The 24829-nt window shown below is 43.3% G+C and overlaps 1 protein-coding gene across 6 annotated transcripts; it reads right to left on the reverse strand.

Annotated features, from left to right (window-relative positions):
- Positions 1 to 1204: 1204 nt before the first annotated feature.
- On the reverse strand, positions 1205 to 24283 carry TCP11 (t-complex 11). 6 transcript variants are annotated; one of them, XM_031667058.1, is made up of 11 exons: positions 23831 to 23965; positions 23372 to 23509; positions 19319 to 19430; positions 12307 to 12427; positions 5249 to 5469; positions 4285 to 4423; positions 4020 to 4156; positions 3575 to 3792; positions 3305 to 3486; positions 2361 to 2524; positions 1205 to 1635 (listed from the first exon to the last, which is right to left on the reverse strand). In XM_031667058.1, exons 7-11 carry the CDS (start codon positions 4129 to 4131, stop codon positions 1403 to 1405), a joined length of 909 nt encoding a protein of 302 aa, XP_031522918.1. In that variant the 5' UTR covers positions 4132 to 4156; positions 4285 to 4423; positions 5249 to 5469; positions 12307 to 12427; positions 19319 to 19430; positions 23372 to 23509; positions 23831 to 23965; the 3' UTR covers positions 1205 to 1402. The 6 variants fall into 6 exon arrangements, with proteins under 6 accessions (XP_031522918.1, XP_003897534.1, XP_009203226.1 ...); XM_003897485.4 differs by lacking the exon at positions 4285 to 4423 and having other exon boundaries at positions 23831 to 24283; XM_009204962.3 differs by lacking the exons at positions 4285 to 4423; positions 19319 to 19430 and having other exon boundaries at positions 23368 to 23509; positions 23831 to 24283.
- Positions 24284 to 24829: the final 546 nt, after the last annotated feature.

Below are 24829 nucleotides of genomic sequence, written 5' to 3' on the forward strand. Positions count from 1 at the left end.
AGAGAATCCAACTGGGCAAGCCTCACTGTTTATTAAACACACCACTTTATCTGGACTTCCCCATCCTGAAGCTGTCTAGTTATAAGACTGGAAAAATGTGAATGATTCAGGCCCTCCAGCTTTTCTGGTCATAGTAAAAGTCACATTGTGTTGACCTAGCTCTGTCACCTACCTAGGATCGACCCTCTAAAAAAGGAAATCAATTAGAAGGAAACTTTGGGCCTAATGGAACTCAAATCCCCCTTCTGTTTTTCTTCCTAGATTAGGTATGTAACACTCAGCAACTTCCATCACCTGAAATGACGAGAACATTGTTTTTCTTCACCTTGCCTTGAGAACACATAACTGAATTTCCATTTTCTAAATCTGAATCAAACATTTTCTTCATTTCAGCATACTAGGTTGGAGGTGGTCTGCTACAGTCAGTCTGAAAATGAGTTGGTCTCTACACTCTCAGGAGACAAGCCCAAATCCTTCCGAGAACATCTCTCATTTGTGATGCCAACAAGAGCTTACAACCACAACTGCTCAGAATGGAGAAGCCAGAAGGATAGAGGCTGCTCCACCTCTGAATGCCCACATCACCTCTGTCTGGAAGAACCAGGTGTTCTAAGCTTAGAGATGAGGGAAAGGAGACTTACTGGGCTAAAGAACAGGACCAGAATAAACTTGACACAAGTCAGTCACAGACCTAACTGTCCAAGTCTGAACTCTGGAAAACTTGGGAGAGAGGTTCCATGATCTCTGAACTTGTCCTCAACAGAATGCTTGCTTGTAGCCAATATCCATTTTCATCCAGCCCCGGGTTTGCACACTGCTTCAGACCATGCAACAGAAGAGGAAACTGAGGCTCTTAGTATCCCTTGACTTCTTGTTGCATTCTTTGAAATTTGGTCCTAGAAATGAGCTAACTTCCCTAAACCATGTCCTCTCCTGAGGTGAACTGGACAAAACAAAGGCTTCCAAAGAAGCCCTTATATTCACAATTTGGATAATTCCAGAGTTTTAAGAGCTCCCCCAGAGTAATGCTTTACCCTTAAAGAAAATAACGCTAGCACCTGGTTGTCTTGGCTGCTCAGCTCTATATGTTGAAAGGTACACATAGCCAGAGAAGGGAAAACTGAGGGCTTGCTGGCTTCTCAGCTAGTTGAGGGCTAAAGTCATAGGGCTTGGCCTCAGCCTGCAGCACAGGAAAAATGGAGGATTTCTTGCACTTAAGAAGTTTATTAGTGAATGGGTTTGGGCCAGTTGGTGTTTACATGCTTGATCCCTACAGCCTTAGTGTATTGGCTGCAGGGCCTGGGATAGAAGCTCACTGTCTGCTGGTCACTGGTGATGTTACTCCAGGAAGATGATAGGCCTCCTCTTGGGTCCAAGGTACCAGGGCTCTGAGCCGATGCCATCAAACAGACTCCACTTTTGTTTCCAGTGCCTGGGTTGGGGAGATGAGGGTTTCTAGGATCTCAGTGTAGTAGGGACCAAACACCTGCTGATTGTGATGTGTCAAGTTGACGAACTTTTGGCCCAGTTCTGCCAGTTCTGCTTCAATGAGAGTAAGACCTCCAGGAAGGTCTAACAGAGACCGCTGCACACCAAGAACCAAACAGCATTTGAGAAACAAACGGATTCGCTGATCTGTGAGCAGAAAAATACAGTGATAAGGGAAAGAGCAAACAGACATCAGGGAGAAAATTCCCCCTGCGCTCTACTCACCCATGTTCTAAGTTAACAGATATGTACCAACCTGCCCACTTACCTATAGATAAGGAAATTTGTTTTGTTTGGAAAGGGGGCTGCTATCTTGCTCTCAAGGACAAATATAAAAACCTAGTGTGTTAGTAAATTTCAGACTATTCAAAAGATTGTTTAAGTAGCCATCAGTTAGATCCTAGTGAGTGTTTGACCTAACAGGAGGAACTTAGACTGATCCTTCAGATGGCTAAGGTTAGGAGCAAGCTGGCCAAGTTCATGGCCTCCACTCCAGCATGAGGGTACGGGATTCCCCACTATAGGAACATGTCTTCCAACTAAATTCAGCACTAGTTTCTTGTTGGGAGATGGGGGAATGTCAGATTTCTTGGGTGCAGTTAGAGAATGACCTGTAGGCCCAAGTGACTTAACCAGGTTGGCTGGATATATCCCACGCCTAGAAGTCATGAATTTCTGGGTGCAAATCATGCTGAGAACCACAGTTAGTCTTCAAACTGAAATGGATATGATTTCAACCAGCATTTTGAAAAAACTCAAGGCTAAACAATGACGTACCCAATTACCATGCTTCAAGTTGTTAAAGTTTGGGGTTCCACGGTCGGGATCTATCTCTTCCCTCACCATTCTCACTACCCCACAAGCATACTCACCAATAACACTGTGGACACAGTTCTCCTTCTTGGCAATGTTCTGGAGCTGTCCCATCAGAGATGCTGTATTGTCACTGCTCAGAGCAACAAGGCCCATATTCTTGAGGCTTTGATGGATTTCCTGAGATACCTGTTCACTCACAGTCAGTATAGCTTCCTCAGGCCTAGACCATGAAAGAAAGTAAGCTGGCACCTACCAGGTAACCCTGGCATAGGCCCAGGATCCAGCATGCTGTATACCAGATGCCAGGCCCACTTGAGGGAGAATGTCAGCCATCCTCTCCACCCCCAAACCCCAGCCCCTGGCAGGCTATAGGGCCCAGTGGGTAGGTACAATGTCCTCACTGTAACCCTCAAGACACCAGCTATTCTCTATATGTGGCCTTGTATTCTACTTCTTAGCAAACAAGGTAAATAATAAAATCAACTCTGGAAAAGTGTTTAGTTGTGCCCTTGGATCCGCTCAGCATTCTTTAGTCCCATGGACTTGATTTTTACATATACATGTTTAAGACTTTCTTAGGCATCTTCCAGAATCATCTGTCCCACCTCATCAATTATAACTACAACCTGGCCTTCTGATTCCTCTTTCTCCTTTGGTGTGATGGCTTGCACACAGTGGAATGTTTAATCAATATTGCTGACTGACTGACCAAGTCCTGGATATATGTGATGATACCAGCCCACTGTTAGCACTCAACTAGATAATGACCCTTTTGCAGCAAACTATCTTCCACACTACCCTTTTTGGAAGAAAGGTTTTTTGTGTTTTTTTCTGTTACAAGCCTTATGACCACTTATGGGAAGAAACCAACAATCTTTGTAGCTGGTTCCAAAGGACCTTTCTTTGGTTTGTGGTAGACAGTAAGCAATCGTTCATTACCTGCCTATGTTCTAAATACCACATATCACCTTCTGCTCTAAAAAATAACTATGCAGCTCACCTGGAGTGAAAGTCTTCCAACAGGGATTTGGTTATGCGTTTCAGTTTATCTACAAATTGGGGTGAGCCAAACAAAACACTGCCAGAGAAACTACTGGCCACCAGCAAGACTGAGGCCATGATGGTTAACTGATGCAACTGGGACTTCAACTCCTGCAGCCGGGTTCTGTCCATCAGCAAGGTCTGGGAACCAGGGAAGAATAGGCTGTCAGGGGAAGTCCCGATGGAAGCCCTGAATACAAAACAAGGCAATGCCCCCAGACATTCCTACCTCAGGGAACTCTTCATTTTCAGGGTCCCAGAGAAGGAGGTTCAGGAAGCCCTGACACAGCACCATTGTGGGGCTGAGGGGCTCTGAGTTGTTGGTTGCCTCGTTGGGAGAGGGGCCAGCCAGGCTGGAGGAGTCAGAAGTGTCTGGGCAAGTCGGAGGTGACATGGTAAGGTCTGCTGCTGCTTGGGTCAGCCATTTGGTGGTGTGATTAAGGAGACCTATGACAGGTAAGGGAGTGTGTAAGCATCTTTAGCATCTTCATCTCTGAGGCTTCAAGACCAAGGTTCTTTTCAAGATATACTCCTGGTCAATCAATAAATGCTCCCTTCCATCACCTAATAAGCAACTTTCTATTCCTAAAAAGAGACAGAGTACTCTCTAACATTATAAAAGTCAGACCCAAGGTAGTACCTTTCCCACTCCTGCCCTCACATTATATACATACTAGGCTGCTTATTGAGGAGTTCCTGGAATTTAGCCCGTTCATACTGAATGGAATGTTCCTGCAGGTGGGGTTGAAGGCTCTGGATAGTGTAGTTCACCATGTCCATTTTCATCAGGCCCAGAACCTGGAAGATTCCTCTGACACAAGGGGAAAGAGAATATTTATGCTATGAAATGGAACCTAGTAAGCTAGAAACCCACCCAAGGAGTCATTAAATCACTGTATTTTAGAGTAAGGAGGGGCCTTAAGACTAACTTAGTCTTACCTCCTACATTTTCAGAAGATGACATGTGGCCCAGAACCCAATACCCAGCGTGAGTCAGTGGCAGAATTGGGAACAGCTAAGTCTCTGGACCTTGAAGCCTTCAGTCTAGATCTCCTTCACTATGGTCATTCTGCTGTCTCTTAAAAAGGGTAGTCAGTGGAAAGAAATACACCAGCATGCTAACAATTCTCTTCAGGAAGTAGGATTATAGGTGATGCTATTTTTGACTCATTGGGCCAATTGTTTTTGTTTTTGTTTTTAACTTTCTGGGTCTCGGTTCCTAGAGCTGTGAAATAGGGATGACCACCCATCACTGTCTCCTCATAGTATGTGAACTGGAAGAAGAGAAAACCTGGGAAAGAGCCCGAGGGCCGGGTATGGTGGCTTATGCCTGTAATCCCAGTACTTTGGGAGGCTGGGAGGCTGAGGTGGGTGAATCACCTGTGGTCAGGAGTTCGACACCAGCTGGCCAACATGGCGAAACCTTGTCTCTACTAAAAATACAAAAGTCAGCCAGGTGTGGTGGTGCGCACCTGTAATCCCAGCTACTCAGGAGGCTGAGGCAGGAGAATCGCTTGAACCCAGGAGGCAGAGGTTGCAGTGAGCCAAGATCTCATCACTGCACCTGGGTGACAAGAGTGGAACTCCATCTCAAAAAAAAGAAAGAAAGAAAACCTAGGAAAGGGATATTTTAACTCCTTAAAAGAAAGAAGTATGTACTGTAGTGTCTTATGGTATTATATGGGGGGGGGGGGGGGTCCAATCAAGCCAGGATAACCAAAAGGCCCTGCAGGGCCATCTTTGGAAAAGAAGAGTGAATTGACCAGAGAGGAGAAAAAAGGTGTTAGTCAGGTCTTCAGCAGGGAAGAGCTGGTCAAGACAATGGCTATAATCTAGGTCTGGCCCAGCTTTTCCTGGCTCAGGGGCTAAAGCAGGTTTCTGGGGGCAGTACCAAGTTTCATACCTCAGTAGCCAAACAGGATCTGTAATGTTTTCTAGTTTCTGCACTGCTTCATCTCGAAGTGGTGCACACAGCAAAGCCATCATGTTGAGAACATACTTAGAGAGATAGAGGACTTTCAGAGCCCCATGTTCTGCCTCCTGCTTGAGCAAGTCCGTGTCCAGAGCTTCTTCAATCTCAGTTCTCAGGCGGTTCTGGCGTGGTAATAGCAGTGATAGCAAGATCTGCCCAGGAAAGAAAGTCAGAGGAGTTGATCTGTTTAGAGCCCCAAACTTTAACCAATGGGCAACCCCTTTAGCTAAAGGCATACCAGCCTATGTTGTTTAAGGATCAAGAAGTTGGGTCCCTAAATTTCCCATGGAATATTATTTATCTTTGTTTAGGGGCTAGTGATAATTCAAGGCTCAAGGGGATCAATTACAGGAATAGTATATCATTTTCTAGGCAGAATGAGATATAGAGATAAATAAAATCAAGGAGTGTGGTAAAAAGACATACAGGGTACAACAAATATAAAATACCCACCATCACATGGTGATGAGGTCTCTTAACTTTAAAAGGGAGGCAGTTTTTAGATTATTTTGCTTTAAAGGGCAAGGATGAAATAGGCATAGGAGCTGTTGCAAGTCACTGAAATAGCCTATTAACCCCCAAAATAAGTTCCTGGTAAACAGGGACTCATTTATCCCTGTGCCTCTGTAACACACAGGACATGGTGGGGGCCTAGGGGATAGGATTCAATGAATATTTAATTGAATAGAATATGGTGTTGTCATAGCAAGATCTCAACTGTTTACCTTCATGTTAAACAAATAAAATCAAAGTTGCTCCATACTATCTATTTTAATTGCCAAGCTCTGCCAGTTACCAATTTGGAGCCTCTCAGCTCCAAATCTACCCTTCAGTGCCTACTCTGCAAAAACGGAGCTGGGCCTTTGAATTATTTTTCCTTTCCTAGCTGGCACAATGTTAGATTTTGTCAAAAGAGGGTGCTAAAAAGAAACTGCAAGAGAAAAGGGCCTTCCTTCTTGGCTCTGGTACGCTCCTCTCAGCAAGTTCCTGCACTGTGGAAGCTTCTCTTTGTTCAAATTGACTGCATGGTTTCTGCCTCTTGATTGGACTCTGGTAAAAAGTTGGTACCATGAGTGAGGTTTGATGACCAGCAAGTTTCAAGTACTTTAGATGCCTTAAACACATGCAAACTTGAGGATAGCAGATGATCTCCACAAAAATTCAGGGGCCTGTCACCTCAGTAAAGTTTCTAGCGTTTCAGTGGTCAGGAGCTTTTCAAGTGATGCCCTCCAAGGTGAAGGACAAATTGCTGTACCTGAACCACCCACCATTAAAAAAAAGGCATAATACTTAGTAGGCCTTTTAGAATTTTTTTTTTCTTTTGAGACAGAGTCTCACTCTGTTGCTCAGGCTGGAGTCCAGTGGCATGATCATGGCCTCCAACTCCTGAGCCCAAGTGATCCTCCCACCTCAGCCTCCTGAGTAGCTAGGACTACAGGCACATGTCACCATATCCAGGTTAGTTTGTTTTCTTTCTTTCTTTCCTTTTTTTTTTTTTTTTTTTTTTGGTAGAGACAGGGTCTCGCTGTGTTGCCAGGCTGGCCTCAAATTCCTGGTCTCAAGCTATCCTCCTGCCTTGGCCTCTCAAAGTACTGGGATTACAGTCATAAGCCACTACACCTGGTCCTCCTTTTTGGATTCTTTTGAGACAGGGTCTAGCTCTGTTGCCCAGGCTGGAGTGTTGTAGCATGATCACAGCTCACTGCAGCCTCAACCTCCTGGGCTCAAATGATCCCCCCACCTCAACCTCCTAAGTAGCTGGGACTACACGTATGACCACTATGCCCAACTATTTAAAAAGATTATTTTTTTCTAGAGATGGAGGTCTGCTGTGTTGTCCCTGCTGGTCTTGAACTCCTAGGCTTAAGCAACTTATCATCCTTGGCCTCTCAAAGTGCTACAATTACAGGCCTGAGCCACCACAGCCAGCCCCTTTTTGGATTTTTAAGGCAACATGCACCACATCTGTGTTTGCTACTTTGACATTCATTTGAGTGATTTTGATTTATTTACAATCACTCAAGGTTACCCATTGTTGTGGGGGGGTAGGGGAGTGCTAACTAATTAGAGCAAGAGTAGGCTCTGCAGCAAGTTTAGACTTAGTACAAGCCACTCTACCATTTGGGCCTTATGATCCTGCAGATCCAATGACACTTTAAGTGTCCATAGCAAATAAGGGTGCTGTATAGAATGTCTTGCAAGCACCAATAAGAGAACCACACATGGACCTTTAGGAATTGGAAGCAAATCTATTCCTTCTTTACTGATAATTATTCACCTTTTGAGAAACAACTTCTTGGGCTTTGGTAGAAAGTAAACACCTTACTATAGAACACTGGGTAACCATGTGGACTAAGCTTCCCATCAGGAATTAGGTATTGTCTAACTTACATAGCTACAAGACTGGACATGCACAGCAGCAATCTATTATCAAATGAAAATGGCCTATAAGAGACCAAGCATATACTGGTAATAAGAACAGAGACACAGACCAAAAGAACAGAGAGCTGATAAATAAAACCTGGATATATGGTCAAATGATTTTCAACAACAATGCCAAGAACCAATGGGGAAAGGACAGTCTTTTCAACAAATGGTGCTGGGAAAAGAGGATATCCACATGCAAAAGAACAAAGTTGGACCTTTACCTTACCCCCATATAAAAATATTAATTCAAAATGGTAGTGGCTCACGTCTGTAATCCCAGCACTTTGGGAGGTCAAGGCAGGCAGATCACCCAAGGTCAGGAGTTTGAGACCAGCCTGGGCAAAATGGTGAAACCCCGTCTCTATTAAAAATACTAAAAATTAGCCAGGCGTGACAGTGCACACTTGTAATCCCAGCTACTACTCAGGAGGCTGAGGTGGGAGAATTGCTTGAACCTGGGAGGCAAAGATTGCAGTGAGCCAAGATCGCATCATTGCACTCCAGCCTGGGTGACAGAGCAAGACTCTGTATCAAAAAAATAAATAAATAAATAAACCTAAATGTAAGAGCTAAAACTACAAAACTCTTAGGAGAAAACATAGGTGTAAATATTCATGATCTAGGATTTGGCAGGATATGACACAAAAAGCATAAAATTCAATAAAAGACAACCCAATTTAAAAATGGACAAAGTACCTGAGTAAACATTTCTTTGAAGAAGACGTACAAATAGCCAACAAACACATGAATAGATGCTCAATATCACTAGCCATTAAGAGAAATGCAAGTCGATGAGATACTACTTCACACCCATTAGAATGGCCATTATAAAAAATGGAAAATAGCAAATGCCAGCGAGGATGTGGAGAAACTGGAACCCTGGTACATTGCTGGTAGGAATATAAAACGGTATGGCTACAACAGAAAACAGTTTGGCAGTTCCTCAAAGAGTTAAACAGAATTACCATAGGATCCGGCAATTCCACCTTTAGGTATATACCCAGAAAAATTAAAAGCAGGGACTCAAATATATACTTCTATACAACGTTTACGACAGCATTATTTACAATAGCCAAAAGGCATAAAGAACCCATAAAGAACCTAAATGTCCATCAACAGATGTATGGATAAACAAAATGTAATCCATCCATATAATATTATTCAGCCATAAAAACGATTTACATTCTGATATATGCTACAATATGGATGAACCTTTAAAACATTACACTAAGTTAAACAAGTCCAAAACTAAAAGGACAAATATTGTATTGCACTTATAAGTACCTACAGTAGTCAAATTCATAGAGACAGAAAGTACAGGTGCTAGCAGGAGAGGGGAAAGGGAAATTATTCTTTAATAAGTACAAAATTTCTGTTAGGGAAGATTGAAAGGTTCTGGAAATGGATAGTGGTGATGGTTATACACATTGTAAATTTACTTAATGCCAGTAAATTGTAACACTAAAAAATAGTAAATTTTGTTATGAATATTTTGCCACAACAAAAACAAATCCTAAAAAAAAATTAAATAAATTTTTTAAAAGCCCACAATATGGCCCATTACCCAGGGAGGATCAGCCAGCCATCTTATGGCAGATGATTTCACTGGACCTCTAACAGTTTAGAGACAGCGAGATTCATCCTTACTTGGATAGACACATATTCTGAATATGGAGAAGATTATACAAGGGTACATGAATTTGAGGAGTGACCAGTGATGGATACAATAACTATTTGGGCCATGTCTCCTCATTTGCGGGGGAGGAGGATAAATAATAAATAGCTATTTGTCTTGTAAGAGTTCTTTTCAGGAATTCAAATGTGTATAGAAGACTGCATGTGGAAGCCAACACATATGGAGTTGCCATATCCAGAATATGTGTGTACCAGCATCCACATAATCACAGAATGCCTTATCAGCTGTCCTGGGTCTTTGCATGCCCCATTGCATTGCTCAAGGAACTCATTTCATAGCAAAAGAAATGCAGTGAATTCATACCTACTAAATTAACTGGTCTGACCAAAAAGCTTTCACTGAGAATCAACTGGCCTAACGAAAAAGCAGAATGGCTTATTTTAGACTCAATTACAGCATTAGGTGAGCAACAATACCTGAAAGGAAGGGAACTGGTCTTATAGGATGCAATATATGCTTTGAATCAACGACTTTTTTTTTTTTTTTGAGACAAGGTTTTCTCTGTTGCTCAGGCTGGAGCACAGTGACACAGTCACAGCTCACTGCAACCCCTGCCTCCCAGGCTCAAGCAATCCTTCCGTGTCAATCTCCTGAGTAGCTGAGACTACAGGCATTAACCATACCTGGTTAATTTTTCTATTTTTTGTAGAGATGGGTTTCACCACATTGCCCAAGCTGGCCTCAAATTCCTAGACTCAAGCATTCTGCCCACCTCAGCCTCCCAGAGTGATAAGATTACAGGCGTAAGCCACTGTGCCCAGCTTCAAAGACCATTCCATGGTGCTGTACCCTAATGCCAGAATACATGGGTCCAGGAATCAAGCAGAAGTAGGACTGGTTCCTCTTACTGGTACACCTGATAACCCACTTGCAGGATTTTTGTTTCCCATCCTGCCAACTTTGAGGTCTGCTGATTTGTGTGAAATACTTGCATTGGTTCCAATGAAATAGAAGATGAAACTGTCACCTGGCCATTGGGGGCTCCTTATACCACTGAACCAAAAGGGTTAAAAAAGGAGTTACTGTACTGGCTGCAGTACTTGCTCCTGAGTACCAATGAGAAACTGGATTGTGGCCACACTATGGGGGTAAGAAAGACTATGCCTGAAACTCAGGAGGTTCTCTGAGTTGCCTCTTAGTACTTCCAAGCTCAGTATTAAAGGTTAATGGAAAACCACAGCAAACAAATAAAGCAAAATGTCTCAGACTCTTTGGCAATGAAGGTTTGGGTCACTGTACCAGATAAAGAACCCCAACCAGCTGAAGTTCTGGCCAAGGACAAGGGAAATACGGAATGAATGAACAGTGGAAGAAGGAAGCCATAGATAACAACTATAGCCTTGTGACCAGTTATGGAAACAAGGACTATAAAAATTATCTTTGCTTATTATATGTATGTTTATTTATATATGTCAACATTTTGTTCTTTCTTTCCATTGTTATTTTATATACAAGTTGTTAGAAGTTAATTTTATGATTTAGCCTTCAGGTAACAGAATATTCAGTGAAACTGACTGAATTTGAGGAGTGACCAGTGATGGATACAATAACTATTTGGGCCATGTCTCCTCATTTGCGGGGGAGGAGGATAAATAATAAATAGCTATTTGTCTTGTAAGAGTTCTTTTCAGGAATTCATATGTGTATAGAAGACTGCATGTGGAAGCTGAGTAGCCAAAGGGGTGGACTGTGCCATTTATTAATATATTGCCTCACAGATCCAAATCCATTGTTCTTTGCTCTGTGAAAATGGAGCTAAGTCCTTTCCATATCTTTCCTTTGCCAGATGGCACATTTTAAGCTTCATCAGCAGGTGTTAGTTTTCTGTGCTGTATAACATACTGCCATAATCCTAGCAACTTACAACAACACACATTTATTATCTCAGTTTCTGTGGGTCAGAAGTACAGATGCAGTTTAGCTGGGTCCTCTGTTCAGGGTCTCACAAGCCTGCAAGCAAAGTGTTAGCTGGGCTGCATTCTCATTTGGAAACATGACTGGGGAAGATTCTGTTTCCAAGCTCATTCAGATTGTTGGCAGAATTCATTTCCTCACAACTGTACACTTGGGGGCCCCAGCTTCTTACTGGCTATTGTCTGGATGCTAACCCTAAGTCCTAGAAGCCACCTGTAGTTCCTTGCTATGTGGCCCTCTCGATAGGCAGTTCACAACACAGCTGTTTGCTTCTTCAGGGCCAGCAGGAGAATCTCTCCCTCCAGTCTCCTAAGACAGAGTATTATGTGATGAAATGTAATCATGGGAGTTATATCCTATCACTTTTGCCATACTGCTTAGAAGTTGCAAATCTCATCCACTCAAGGGGAGAAGATTATACAAGGGTACAGAACATTGTGGGTCACCTTAAGGCATGTCTGCCACATACTAGAAAGACATTGCAAAGGCAAGAGCTTTTATTCCTGGTTCTGGTATGTTCACTCGGTAGGCTCCTGCAGTTTCTGGCTCCTGCAGCATGAATAGCTTCTCCAGTGCTTGGCTCCTGCAGTGCACTGTGGTCAGCAGCATGCACAGGCCAGCAACTTCTCATGGCATAGCTATGCCCTCTCAAATGAGGTCCTTGGTTGGCCTCTCTCAGCCCTAAGTGTATGATAGATGCTCTTTATATGTGATATTCAAGTATTCTTTAGTTTTCTTTACTCTTACTAGTCAAGCCCCCATTTCTCCAATTCCCTATTATAATAATTTTTATATTAAACCCTCCATGCCAAAATTACTGTGTGATTTCTGTCTATTGCTTAGTCTCTGACTGATTCATGGACCATGTTCAGTTAAGATTTGCTAGTCACTGACACTCCAATGAGCTGGAGATGTCTAGAAACTTTACATTTACAAATGGAAGGTCACTCACCTCTTTAATTTCTTTCAGAAGTTCAAGAGCACAACTGAAGTCAGGGGGAGTTGCTGATAGTTGCTCTTTAAGATGGTCCCAAAAGGCATTGTGCACTGTCTCCTTGACCTTGCCTTCCAGACTATAAGAGGGTTAAATGAGCAGATTACTCTCTCAACCCCAAAAACAGTTACAGTGTCATAACCTCCTAAACCCCAAACTGAATTTGGTATGGTAAAAGGCCATTATAAAAGGCCTTTCCTGGAAAGGCCAGGAACTATGTTGGAACTGCAGCAGAGTTGAACAAGCTAGGGTTAGATTTGTATTTCAAGGGTAATGGCAAAACCTCCCAGAAGGGCTCCTTGTGGTTCCAGAGCAGCCCTCCCTCTGCAGTAGAAAGAACCCTGAATGGAGAGAAGTCAGGCTGACTTTTAGCACTGACTGTGCATCTAGCCTAGATATGTAACTTGATTTCCATTTGTGTATACACATAGCATTGAGCTAAATGATCTTTCATTTTCTTATACTCCTGAAATCTAGGAAAGGGTATTCCTTCTTTGAAAATACCAAAGGTCCACAGATATTTCCAAATCAGCATATCTAAAACTAAATTCATTATCTTCCTCATCCAAACCTGCTCCTCTTGTATTCTCAATTTCAGTGGCACTACCATCTACATAGTAATGGAAGCTAGAAAGAAGTCTATTTTTTTCACCTTGAAAAAAACACAAGGAGCAAAGGAAATTTGTTTTATTTTATTTTTTGAGACAGGGTCTCACTCTGTTACTCAGGTTGGAATGCAATGGCAGAATCAAGGCTCACTGCAGCCTCAACCTCCCAGGTGCAAGCAAACCTCTTACCCCTGCCTCCTGAGTAGCTGGGACCACAGGCATGAGCCACCATGCCAGCTAATTTTCTTATTTTTACTTTTAGTAGAGATGGGGGTCCCGCTATGTTGCTCGGGCTGGTCTTGAACTCCAGGGCTCAAGCAATCCATCTGCCTCTGCCTTCCATAGTGCTGAGATTACAGACATGAACCACTGCACCCAGCCAAGGCAATTCAATTTAGAAATGAGAGTCTTTCAACAAATAATGTTGGAACAACTAGATATCTACATACAAAAAAAAAAGAATCTAAACACAAGCGTTAAACCCTTCACAAAAGTTAACTCAAAATGGATCACAGACCTACCTGCAAAATACAAAACTGTAAAACTTGTAGAAGATAACATAGGAGGAAATCTAAGTAACCCTCAGTTTGGTGATGACCTTTTAGATACAATGCCAAAAACATAATCCACAAAAGAAAAAATTGCTAACTTGTACTTCATTAAAATTAAAAACTTCGGCTCTGTGAAAGACACTGTTAACAAAAAAAAAAAAAAAAAAAAAAAAAACAAGCCACACACTAGGAAACAATGTTTGAAAAATACATATCTGACAAAGATACGTATCCAAAACATACAAAGAACTCTTAAAATGGAACAATAAGAAAATGAACAACCATTAAAAAATAGGCCAAAGACCTTAACAGACATCTCATCAAAGAGGATGTTCAGATGGCAAATAAGTATATGAGAGGACGCTCAACATCATTTGTCATTTGGGAGTTGCAAATTAAAACAACAAAAAGGAAAAAAAAAGGACACCGCTATATACCTATTAGAATGGCCAAAATCAGAAAACTGACACCACTAATTGCTGACCAGGATGTAGAGAAATAAGAACTCACATTCACTGCTGGTCAGATGTAAATGGTACAGCCAGTTTGGAAGGCAGCTGGGCAGTTTCTTACAAAACTGAATATGCTCTTACATATGATCTGGCTATCACGCTCCTGGGTATATACCAAAATGAATGAAAGCTTATGTTCACACAAAAACCTGCATGCAAATGTTAATAGCAGCTTTATTCATAAGTGCCAAAACTTACAAGAAACAAAAATGTCCTTCAACTGATAAACTGTCCATAAAATGGAATATTATTCAATGATAAAAAAATGATTTGGGAGGCTGAGGCAGGTGGATCACTTGAGATCAGGAGTTCAAGACCAGCCTTGCCAACATGGTAAAAACCCATCTCTACTAAAAATACAAAAATTAGCTGGGTGAAATGGTGTATGCCTGTAATCCCAGCTACTCAGGAGGCTGAGGCAGGAGAATCGCTTGAACCCAGTAGGCAGAGGTTGCAGTGAGCCAAGATTGTGCCACTGCACTCCAGCCTGTGCGACAGAGACTCCATCTCAAAACAAAAAGAAGGCTGGGCGCGGTGGCTCATGCCTATAATCCCAGCACTTTGGAAGGCCAAGGCAGGGGGATCACCTGAGGCCAGGAGTTGGAGACCAGCCTGGCCAACATGGCGAAACCCTGTCTCTACTAAAAATACAAATATTAGCAGGGGCGTGGTGGCACACGCCTATAATCCCAGCTACTCGGGAGGCTGAGGCAGGAGAATCACTTGAAACCGAGAGGCGGAGGTTGCAGTGAGCTGAGATTGTGCCACTGCACTCCAGCCTGGGTAACAGAGCAAAACTCCGTCTCAAAAACAAACAAACAAACAAACAAACAAACACACAACAAAAAAGAAAAGAAAAATGAGCCATCAAGCCACAAAAAAACATAAAGGAAACTTAAATGAAATTACTAAGTGAAACAACTAATCGGAACAGGGTCCATACTGTGTGATTCCAACAACACGACTTCCTGGAAAAGTCCTCCTGAGTGGCTGGGTTTACAGCTGGCTCGTTTTTTAAAATGTTTAGTAGAAACAGGGTTTTGCCATGTTGGCCAGGCTGGTCTCGAACTCCTAGCTGCAAGTGATCCACTCGCCTTGGCCTCCCAAAGTGCTGGGATTACAGGGATGAACCACCATGCCCGGCCCCTTCCTACCATCATCTCTTAAATTAACTAGTCTCCCTGCCTCTAGTTTTGTTCCTTTATAATCTGTTTTCCACACTGCCACCAATTCATTCTAAAAACAATGCTTTTTCTAAGATGCCATATTCAACATGAAGTAATGCTTATTTAAAGTCCTTTGGGGGCTCCCCCATCACCAGCAAGATAAATGTCTTATGTTACCTTATATCATACACTCTGCCCTCTCTTTCCAATGTATTTTCTTCCACCTTGTAACACCTTGTGCTCAGTCATTGCAAGCTGGTTGGAAAGAACATACCATGTTCTACCACCATTCTCTGCCTCTGACATGTTGTCACCACTACCTGGTGCAACCTTTCGCACCGAGACCACCTGGAAAGCACTTACTCAACATCCAAAACTCAAGTCTTCATAGGCCGAATCTTCCTCCATAGGCAAATCTTCCCTGATCCTCCATGGGTAGCTGAACACTCTCATTAAACTCTATAAATGTACAGCTACAAGTGAACTTATCAGTCTAATTAGTCATTTTCTATTATTCAACTGTCTCCCCTACAAAAGCTTCTTGACAGCAAAAACAGTGCCTTATCTGTATCTCTATCCCTAGCACCCAGCATTTTGCCTGTGACATAGTAAGGACTCAATAAATGCCTGGTAAATGAATATCTGAGAACGAAATTTCCCTTAGGAACCTACAATTGTAATTAAAATCATCCTATGAACCTAAGGTAAAGCCAACTGCCAATAATGACTAACCTCAAACAATTTCAGCCTTTTTCCCAACATAATCTTTTATATCACCATACCTGGAAACCCAGCTCTGAATACTACTATTTCTCTGGCTTCATTTCTCCCTCTCTCTTTTCTTCTACCTGCTATACCCCTCTATCCCTCCATGCACCTGCAACTCCCTCACCACCACCCTATCACAGACCTTATTCTCCCAGTTTCAGTTTTCTCTCCTCCCCCGTGAGCAATAAACATATCTAAATAGTGAGAGAGAAGCTGAGAGACCCGAGTTTGGTAAACACCTGTTCCCAGAGTTGTGCCTGGCATGGAAACTTGCTAACATCAGTCAAGAACAAATCAAAGGAGCATGAAGACCAGAGGAGCAACACGTGATGGAGAAAGGCCCTTTAGTAACAGATACCCCGCAGTGGCCCTCTGACAAAAGCATTTAAAGATGCAAATGAATCACAAGTTGTCATTATTTATTTGTCTTTTGGTGGAAAATTAGAACAATTTTATTTTTTAATTGTGTTTTCTTTTCTCAGCCTCATCTGTGATACAATATTTACAATTTGTTTTTTTAGAGACAGAGTCTTGCTCTGTTACCTGGGCTAGAGTGCAGTAGCACTAGCACAGCTTACTGTAGCCTTGACCTCCCAGGCTCAAGTAATCATCCCACCCCAGTCTCCTGCATAGCTAGGACTACAGCCATGCACCATCACAACTTGCTAATTTAAAAATATTTCTTTCTTTTTTTTCGTAGAGACGAGGTCTTACTATGTTGCCCAGGTTAGTCTTGAACTCTTGACTTCAAGTGATCCTCCCACCTCAGCCTCCCAAAGTGCTGGGATTACAGGCATGAGCCACTGTGCCTGACCAAGAATTGCTTAAAAATATAAAATTTGGGCCGGGTGTGGTGGCTCACGCCTGTAATCCCAGCACTTTGGGAGGCCAAGGCGGGTGGATCATGAGGTTAAGAGATTGAGACTATCCTGGCTAACATGGTGAAACCCCGCCTCTACTAAAAATACAAAAATTAATTGGGCATGGTGGCGCGCGCCTGTAGTCCCAGCTACTCGGGAAGCTGAGGCAAGAGAATTGCTTGAACCCAGGAGGCCGAGGTTGCAGTAAGCCGAGATCGCGCCACTGCACACTCCAACTTGGCAACAGAGCAAGATTCTGTCTCAGAAAAAAAAATCTGACACTAAAATTTACCCACTTAATTGTCAATAAACCAGCAGAGCCAATTCAATTCATACTTACTGAATGGTTCTTCTTTACCACAATGTCAATATAACTAAGAATAATAAAAATAAAGCCTGGTGTGGGTGTGGAAGCATTCTTTATCAACAGAGTTCAGATTTTGATAAATAAGCTGAGTTATGAAGCTGGGGGAAAAAAAATCCCGAGTCAAAACACCACTAACAGAAAATCTTCATCTGTGCCTGTTTAGTATGAAGCCACTTAAAAGGGTAGTTGATAGGAGCTATATGGTAGGCAGCTGACAAGATGGCCCCAAAGATCTCTGCTTCCTGATAGTCATCCCTTGGTATCCAAGAGGGATTGGTTCCAGGATCCCCCTCGGAAATTCACGGATGCTCAAGTCCCTGATACAAAATGGCATAGTATTGCATATAACCTATGCACATCCACGCATAAGCTTTTTTGTTTGTTTTGTTTTGTTTTGTTTTGAGACGAAGTCTGGCTCTGTCGCTAGGCTGGAGTGCAGTGGCGCGATCTTGGCTCACTGCAACCTCTGCCTCCTGGGTTCAATCTCCTGCCTCATCCTCCCGAATAGCTGGGACTAGAGGCTCGCACCACCACGCCCAGCTAATTTTTGTATTCTTACTAGAGACAGGGTTTCACCATGTTGGCCAGGATGGTCTCGATCTCTTGACCTCGTGATCCACCCGCCTTTGCCTCCCAAAGTGCTGGGATTACAGGCGTGAGCCACTGCGTCTGGCCCCATAAACTTTAAATCATCTCTAGATTACTTAAATATCTAATTCAACGTAAGTGGTTGTTATACGATATTGGTTTTTAATTTTGTATTATTTTGTATTATTTTTATTGTGTTATTTATTTCATTTTTCTAATTTTTTCTATATGCAGTTGGTTGAATCCACGGGATGCAGAGCCCACAGATATAAGGGCCAACTGCATTCACATCTTTGTGGAAGCCTCTCCCCTTGAGGGTGGGCAGGATCTAATGACTCATTTATAGCAAATGGAATGTAGCAGAAGGCGGCTCACGCCTGTAATCCCAGCACTTTGGGAGGCCCAGGCGGATCACCTGAGCTTGGGTGTTCGAGACCAGACTGACCAACATGGAGAAACCCCATCTCTACTAAAAATACAAAATTAGCCGGGCGTGATGGCACATGCCTGTAATCCCAGCTACTTAGGAGGCTGAGGCAGGATAATTGCTTGAACCCGGGAGGCAGAGGTTGCAGTGAGCGGAGATCGCGCCATTGCACCCCAGCCTGGGCAACAAGAGCAAAACTCCAACTCAAAAAAAAAGAATGTAGCAGCAGCAATGGGATGTCACTTCTGAGATTAGGTAACAAAGACTGGCTTCTGTCATGGGCACCATCTCTCACACACACTCTTGTTCTCTCCCTTGGAGGAAAGCCAGCTGCCATGTTTAGAGCTGCCCTATAGAAAAGCCCATGTGGCAAGAAATGGAGGGAGCCTCTGGCCAAGAGTCAGCAGACTGACTACAACCCATGAGAGACTATAAGCCCGAGGTATACAGTTAAACCATGCCTATAGCTCTCATCCACAGAAACTATGACATCATGAATATTATTGTGCTGGGCACAATGGCTCATGCCTGTAATTCCAGCACTTTGGGAAACTGAGGCAGGAGGACTGCTTGAGCCTAGGAGTTCAAGATAACCCTGGGCAACACAGTGAGACCCCATCTCTAAAAAAAAAAAAAAAATCAGAAAATGAGGTAGGAGGATCACTTGAGCACAGGAGGTGGAGCCTGCAGTGAGCCATGACCACACCACCGCATACCTGCATAGGTAACAGAGCGAGACCCTGCCTCCAAAAAAATAAAACCACCCAAAATGGAAAAATGAAATATTATTTTAAGCTGCTAAATTTTGGGGTAATTTGTTATGCAGCAACAGATTAAGTACTACAGGCTGCTTCCTCCAAGTTTGTCAGAGATCTGAAATCCACCCTATTTATTCCAACAAATGTTGCTTTGGTTACTTGTTGGCTAAGTAACATTTGCTTCTTGACTTTCTTTGGTACCAATAATTACAACTTAGTACTCTTCTGTTTAAGTTGTTGAGACCTCTCAAGTTTAAATACTGATTGTACCATTAAATAAAAATGCTTCAAGTCTGATCTGAAGCCATTAGTGCTAAGTACCTAAGCCAGGATGAGCAACATGAAGAAAGAAGAAGAGTCTATACCTGCTTGGAGGTAAAACCTTCTCTTCCATGTAGTAATCACAATTCATCCCAATCTTGTTGCTCAGCTTGGAAACTTCATTAACGGTTTCTGTCAGACCTGTGACAGAAAGAACTGATGGTGGACAACAATGAGTCCATGCAAGTCTGAATTTCTATTTTAGTCAGAGATTCACTCAATCTAGTAGGCCCCAAATTTAGATTAATTAAACTGGTCTTACACAGACTCACCCAATTATTCTAGTGATTTATGTTTTCTGCACTGTATGCCCCACGCCAGCGCTAGAAACTTTCAGAATAGTAGTCTCACACTGGGGGAAGGGAGGACAAATAGCTAGTTCATAAAAAAAGGAGGAAGTGAAACAGATGAAAAACTTTTCTCTTAAAAAGTGAAATCGTATTTATAGCAGCAAAGAAACAATAATTTGAAATTTGCAAAAATAAACATTTATCTTAGTATTAAGGTTCCACGTTCCTGTTCCTGCCTCTGATGCTACACATGATGAAAGCTAAACTCTCCCTACAGATAATACTCAGATGTTACTGAATAGTGCCAAAGTCATTTGGTCTTCTAAAGCGGTAGTTCTCAGATTTTAGGATTTCACAGACTAATAAAATTTCCAAAAATATTTTAAGCAACTGAAAACAACTTGCCAACTTTTTGTTTTGTCTAGTATGGACAGTGAAACAAGCAAATAAAAATCCCTCTACCACCACCAAAATCATAATTTCATCAAAGAAAAGATCGCTTAACCTCCAAAAAAAACCAGAAAGGAAATATTATCAAAATAAAAAGCAGTCCTTTAAATCGAATTAACTTTAGGAAAACTCATTACAATATCTTTATGATTTAATTTTACTAAATAGTGCTAAGAATTTTGTCACAGACCAGCATGGGCATTTGGCAACCACTGTTCTAAGTTTTTAGTGCAGAACTATAGTACAGCTGATAGCATTCACACATAATAGGTATATATGGTAGTTACAATGATTACTTGGTCGGTAAAATGAAGCTGTATACAATACATCATATTTTATCACTCTCTTTTGATGAAGCATCATGATTTTTCACAGAAAATTATTTGGCTCCAACATGTAGAGGAGATGTAGATGAACAAAGATTGGCCACAAGTTGATCATTGTTGAAGCTGGATGATGGATAAATGGGGGCTCATTATATTAGTGTGTAATACATAAATGTGTAATTTATGTGTTACTAATATATAAATGTGTAATTTTTCTATAGTAAAAAGATTTAAAAATGTAAAAAGGAAAAATAAGGTTACTGTAGAAAAGTTACATAGGAGAATGCCCCTGTTCTTAGATACATGATGAAATATTTAGAGGTAAAGTCATGACTTTCTATCTCACCCCAGTTAAAATGGCTTTTATCCAAAATGCAGGCAATAACAAATGCTGCTGAGGACGTGGAGGAAAGGGAACCCCTGTACACTGTTGGTGGGAATGTAAATCAGTACAACCACTATGGAGAATAGTTTGGTTTAGTTCCTCAAAAACCTAAAAATAGAGCGACCATATGATCCAGCAATCCCACTGCTGAGTATATACCCCAAAGAAAGGAAATCAATCTATCAAAGAGATATCTGCACTCCCATGTTTATTTCAGCACTATTCATGATAGCCAAGATTTGGAAGCAACCTGTGTCCATCAACAGACAAATGGTAGATATACACAATGGAGTGCTATTCAGCCAAAAACAAAAAATCAACACAAGATCCTGTTATCTGTAACAACGCAGATGGAATGGGAGGTCATTATGTTAAGCGAATTAAGCCAGGCACAGAAAGACAAACTTCACATGTTCTCACTTATTTGTAAGAGCTAAAAATTAAAACAGTTGAACTCATGTAGATAGAGAATAGAATGACAGAAAACCAGAGGCTGGGAAGGGTAGTTGGGTGGGGGTTTGGGGGGTTGCAGGGAAGCACGGAGGGTTAATGGGTACAAAAAATAGAATGAAGATGATCTAGTATTTGAGAGAACAGAATGACAATAGTCAACAATAATTTAGTTGCACATTTTAAAATACTTAAAAGAGTATAACTGGATTGTTTGTAACACAAAGGATAAATCCTTGAGATGATGTATACCACATTCACCCTGATGTGATTATTACACATTGTATGCCTGTATCAAAATATCCCATGTACCTGATAAATAGACATACCTACTATGTACCCACAAAAATTTTAAAATTAAAAGAAGTCAAGGCCAGGTGCTGTGGCTCTTGGCTATAATCCCAGCACTTTGGGAGGCTGAGGCAGGTGTATCACCTGAGGTCAGGAGTTGGAGACCAGCCTGGCTGACATGGTGAAGCCTTGTCTCTTCTAAAAATACAAAAATTAACTGGGCATACTGGTACATGCTTGTAATCCCAGCTACTCAGGAGGCTGAAGCAGCAGAATCACTTGAACCCAGAAGGGTTGCAGTGAGCCGAGATCGCATCACTGCCCTCCAGCCTGGGTGACAGAGACTCTGTCTCAAAAAACCAACAAAAAAGACCACCAACAACAACAAAAATTAAAAGAAGTCATGACGTTGTAATTTTACAAGGCAGGAGGGGGAAATACAGGGAGAGAGAAAAAGCAATATGGCAGAATATTAACAATGTGGGCATTCACTGTATTATTTTTCACTTTTCAGCAGACTTAGGATATTTAAAAATAAAAAGTTAAGGGGATTGTAGACCATTAGCAAAAATCCACTGAGTCCCTGCTTAGGTAAACATGAAGGTGAACTGGACCTTAAGTGGATGCTTGATTTAAGCGGACCCTTTATTTCTGCAGCCTCTCTGAAGTCTTTAGTTCCAGCCAAAATAGCAAAACACAATCAAATATGTAAATAGACTCACTGCTAATTCACGAATGCTAAATGAGAGCTAAGAGAAAATCTTCAGAAGGGGATGGAGCTACAGCAGCTTATTGAGGGACGGCGGGAAATAGACACAGAAACACTTTCCAACTACAACAGATCAAAGTGCATAGCCTGCCTTGATAAGACTGTTCTGTTGCTCAAAAGTTACATAACACTAAGCAATTCCAAAACAGCACTAAAATTCAGGAATGAAGAGAGCTCAAAGAGAAATCAGAGATAAAATTTAACCGAAATAGATTTTTAAAATCCACATCCCAAGGACAAAGACATTTTCAAGTAATATAACAACCAAGTCAACCTAATATACAAAATTTCAAATTTTTTAAAAAAGGAATTTTTCATTTTACTGAGAGTTGTTTTATATATGGACTCATTTAAATAGACACCTAAAAAACTTAAATTGTATGTACAAAAAAAATGGACTTTTCATCCTACATCAGGTTCTATGGCTGTTGAAAATGGCCCCAGTAAGCCTTCTGGTGCCATTCTGTTAACCAGCAGCGACCCCATGTGGCCACAAGAGAAACTAATTCAGCCTCAAAGCCTCAATCTGATTTTTCGCATTTCAATAGTCAAGAATTTTCTCTCGAGTTGTTGCACGCAGACAGCTCTTCAGTTTGATGACTAGTTACGTTCTCTGGAGATTAAGAGAAATACAGCATGAGTCCCACTGAGACTGGACCCACCAAAAAGCGCGGAGAAGACCTTGTGCCCCAATAAGAACACGAAAGAACATCCACTACAGAACCGAGCTAGAGACTGGGCCCAGGACACTACTACTTCTTGAGTCAGCAAAGCGCTGAGAAAACCCAATTCTCGTCTGGGATCATTTGGGTTCTTTAAAATCAACCCCAGATCTATCTGCCAATTCCCCCTACATATTCAAAGTACAATACAAAGGAGAGCTTTGAACCGACTCAGTCTCAAATCTTGTCAGATTCAAGTAATCACGCTTGGGTCACTTCTTTCTCTGAGACCAAAAACTCTTTGAAGACCTCTGCCCTCGGGCCTGTAAGTAAAGGCGGGTGGGGGAGAAACGGAGAAGGACAAACAAGAGAGGGACGGTGAAGAGAGAAAACTTGGGGGATGGGGGGGGTCTGCGGACCCCCCACACTAAACACCCCCCTAGAAGGCCACAGGGACCGCCGAGCTGTACCTACAGGGAGGGGGGTCCTCGGGGCCGCTCTTGTCTTCATGGGGGGGTCCTGAGGTTTCGGGCTTACAGGACCTGCCCTCTGAGTCGCCAAGGTCCTTCGGGGGCACACTCTTCTCGACGTCTGGCATTTTGCTGATGGTATCTGGGTGAGGGAGAAAGGCGTGTTGTTGGCGCTGGGGAAGGGGCCTCCCCAACTGCCAAGGGGGTCCCTGGGGGCGGCGGGAAGAGGGTAGCGGCCTGAGGGTCTTGGGGGTGCTGAGCGGCAGACAGGGGAAAAGGAGCGTGGAGGAGCGGAAGTGAGACAGAAGTGGAGCCCTGGGCGGCAACCAGGAAACTAAGGCCACCGAAGCCTGGCAGGGCGGGCCGCGTGGGAAGGCCTCTACCGCCGCAGCGAGGTGCCCCCCTCGCCCGAAACGCCGGCCCAGGCCAGTCTCCGGCTCCCAGGCCGTCACCTCCTGCTCACCTCCTCCTCCCCCGCCGCGGGAAGCCCACTGGCGTCCGCTCCGGGGGCCTCGCGGCCTAGCGGCCTGGACCGTACCACCGCGGCGGAGCGGCGGGTTGGGGCGGCGCGCGGTGCGAGAGGCCGGGGTTTGATAACAAACCGCCGCGGTCGCCGGGGCAACGGGGCCGGGCACGTGCGGCGCGCCAGGGCCGGAAGCGGCAGGCTGGTGCGTCGTTCCTGAGCTGGAAGCCAACCAGGCCTCGAGCTGGTCGCTGGGGCCGGTTCCTGCCGGTCAGCTCCCGCCCCTCGAGAAAGATGGCCTGGAACTGCTGAGACGAGGCGAGAGCATGCGTGGGGCTTTTCTTCAGGCTGTTCAGACAGCCGAGAAGCGGAGCCACACCCAGGAGGATTGTTTTCACAGCGTGTCCTCCGCCACCGCCACAGGGGCGCAGGGGCCACGCTCTTCCCTCCCATGTGGGAGAAGCGGAGGAGCCGCCAGCGCTGGGGCCAGGCTCTGCTCACTGGGGTCTCCGCCCGTGGCCGCCCTCCGCCTGCTGGGCTCCAGCCCTTGCCTTTCTTGACTCTGAATCTACTCTGTCGCCTTTGCAGTGATGTGAAGAACTGGAGTGCCCCTGCCTGAGAAAATGGAAAGGAAGCGTATCCACTTCACCTGCTCCCGTCCCTCTTTATTACGCTTGACTTCTTACCATAAAAGTGTACAGTAACAAAACAAAAAAGATGAAAGTATTACGGTAAGAATCCAGGTGCAGTGGCTGACACCTGAGTCGAGTGGATCTCCTGTGAGGAGTTCGAGTCCAGCCTGGCCAACATGGTGAAACCCTGACTCTACTGAAAATACAAAAATTAGCCGGCCGTGGTGGCGGGCGCCAGTATTCCCAGCTATTTGGGAGGCTGAGGCAGGGAATTGCTTGAACCCGGGAGGCAGAGGTTGCAGTGAGTGAGATCGCGCCACTGCACTCCAGCCTGGGCAACAGAGCGAGACTCTGTCTCCAAAAAAGA

Source organism: Papio anubis, chromosome 6 (genome assembly GCF_008728515.1).
Source record: "Papio anubis isolate 15944 chromosome 6, Panubis1.0, whole genome shotgun sequence".
Lineage (NCBI taxonomy): Eukaryota > Metazoa > Chordata > Mammalia > Primates > Cercopithecidae > Papio > Papio anubis.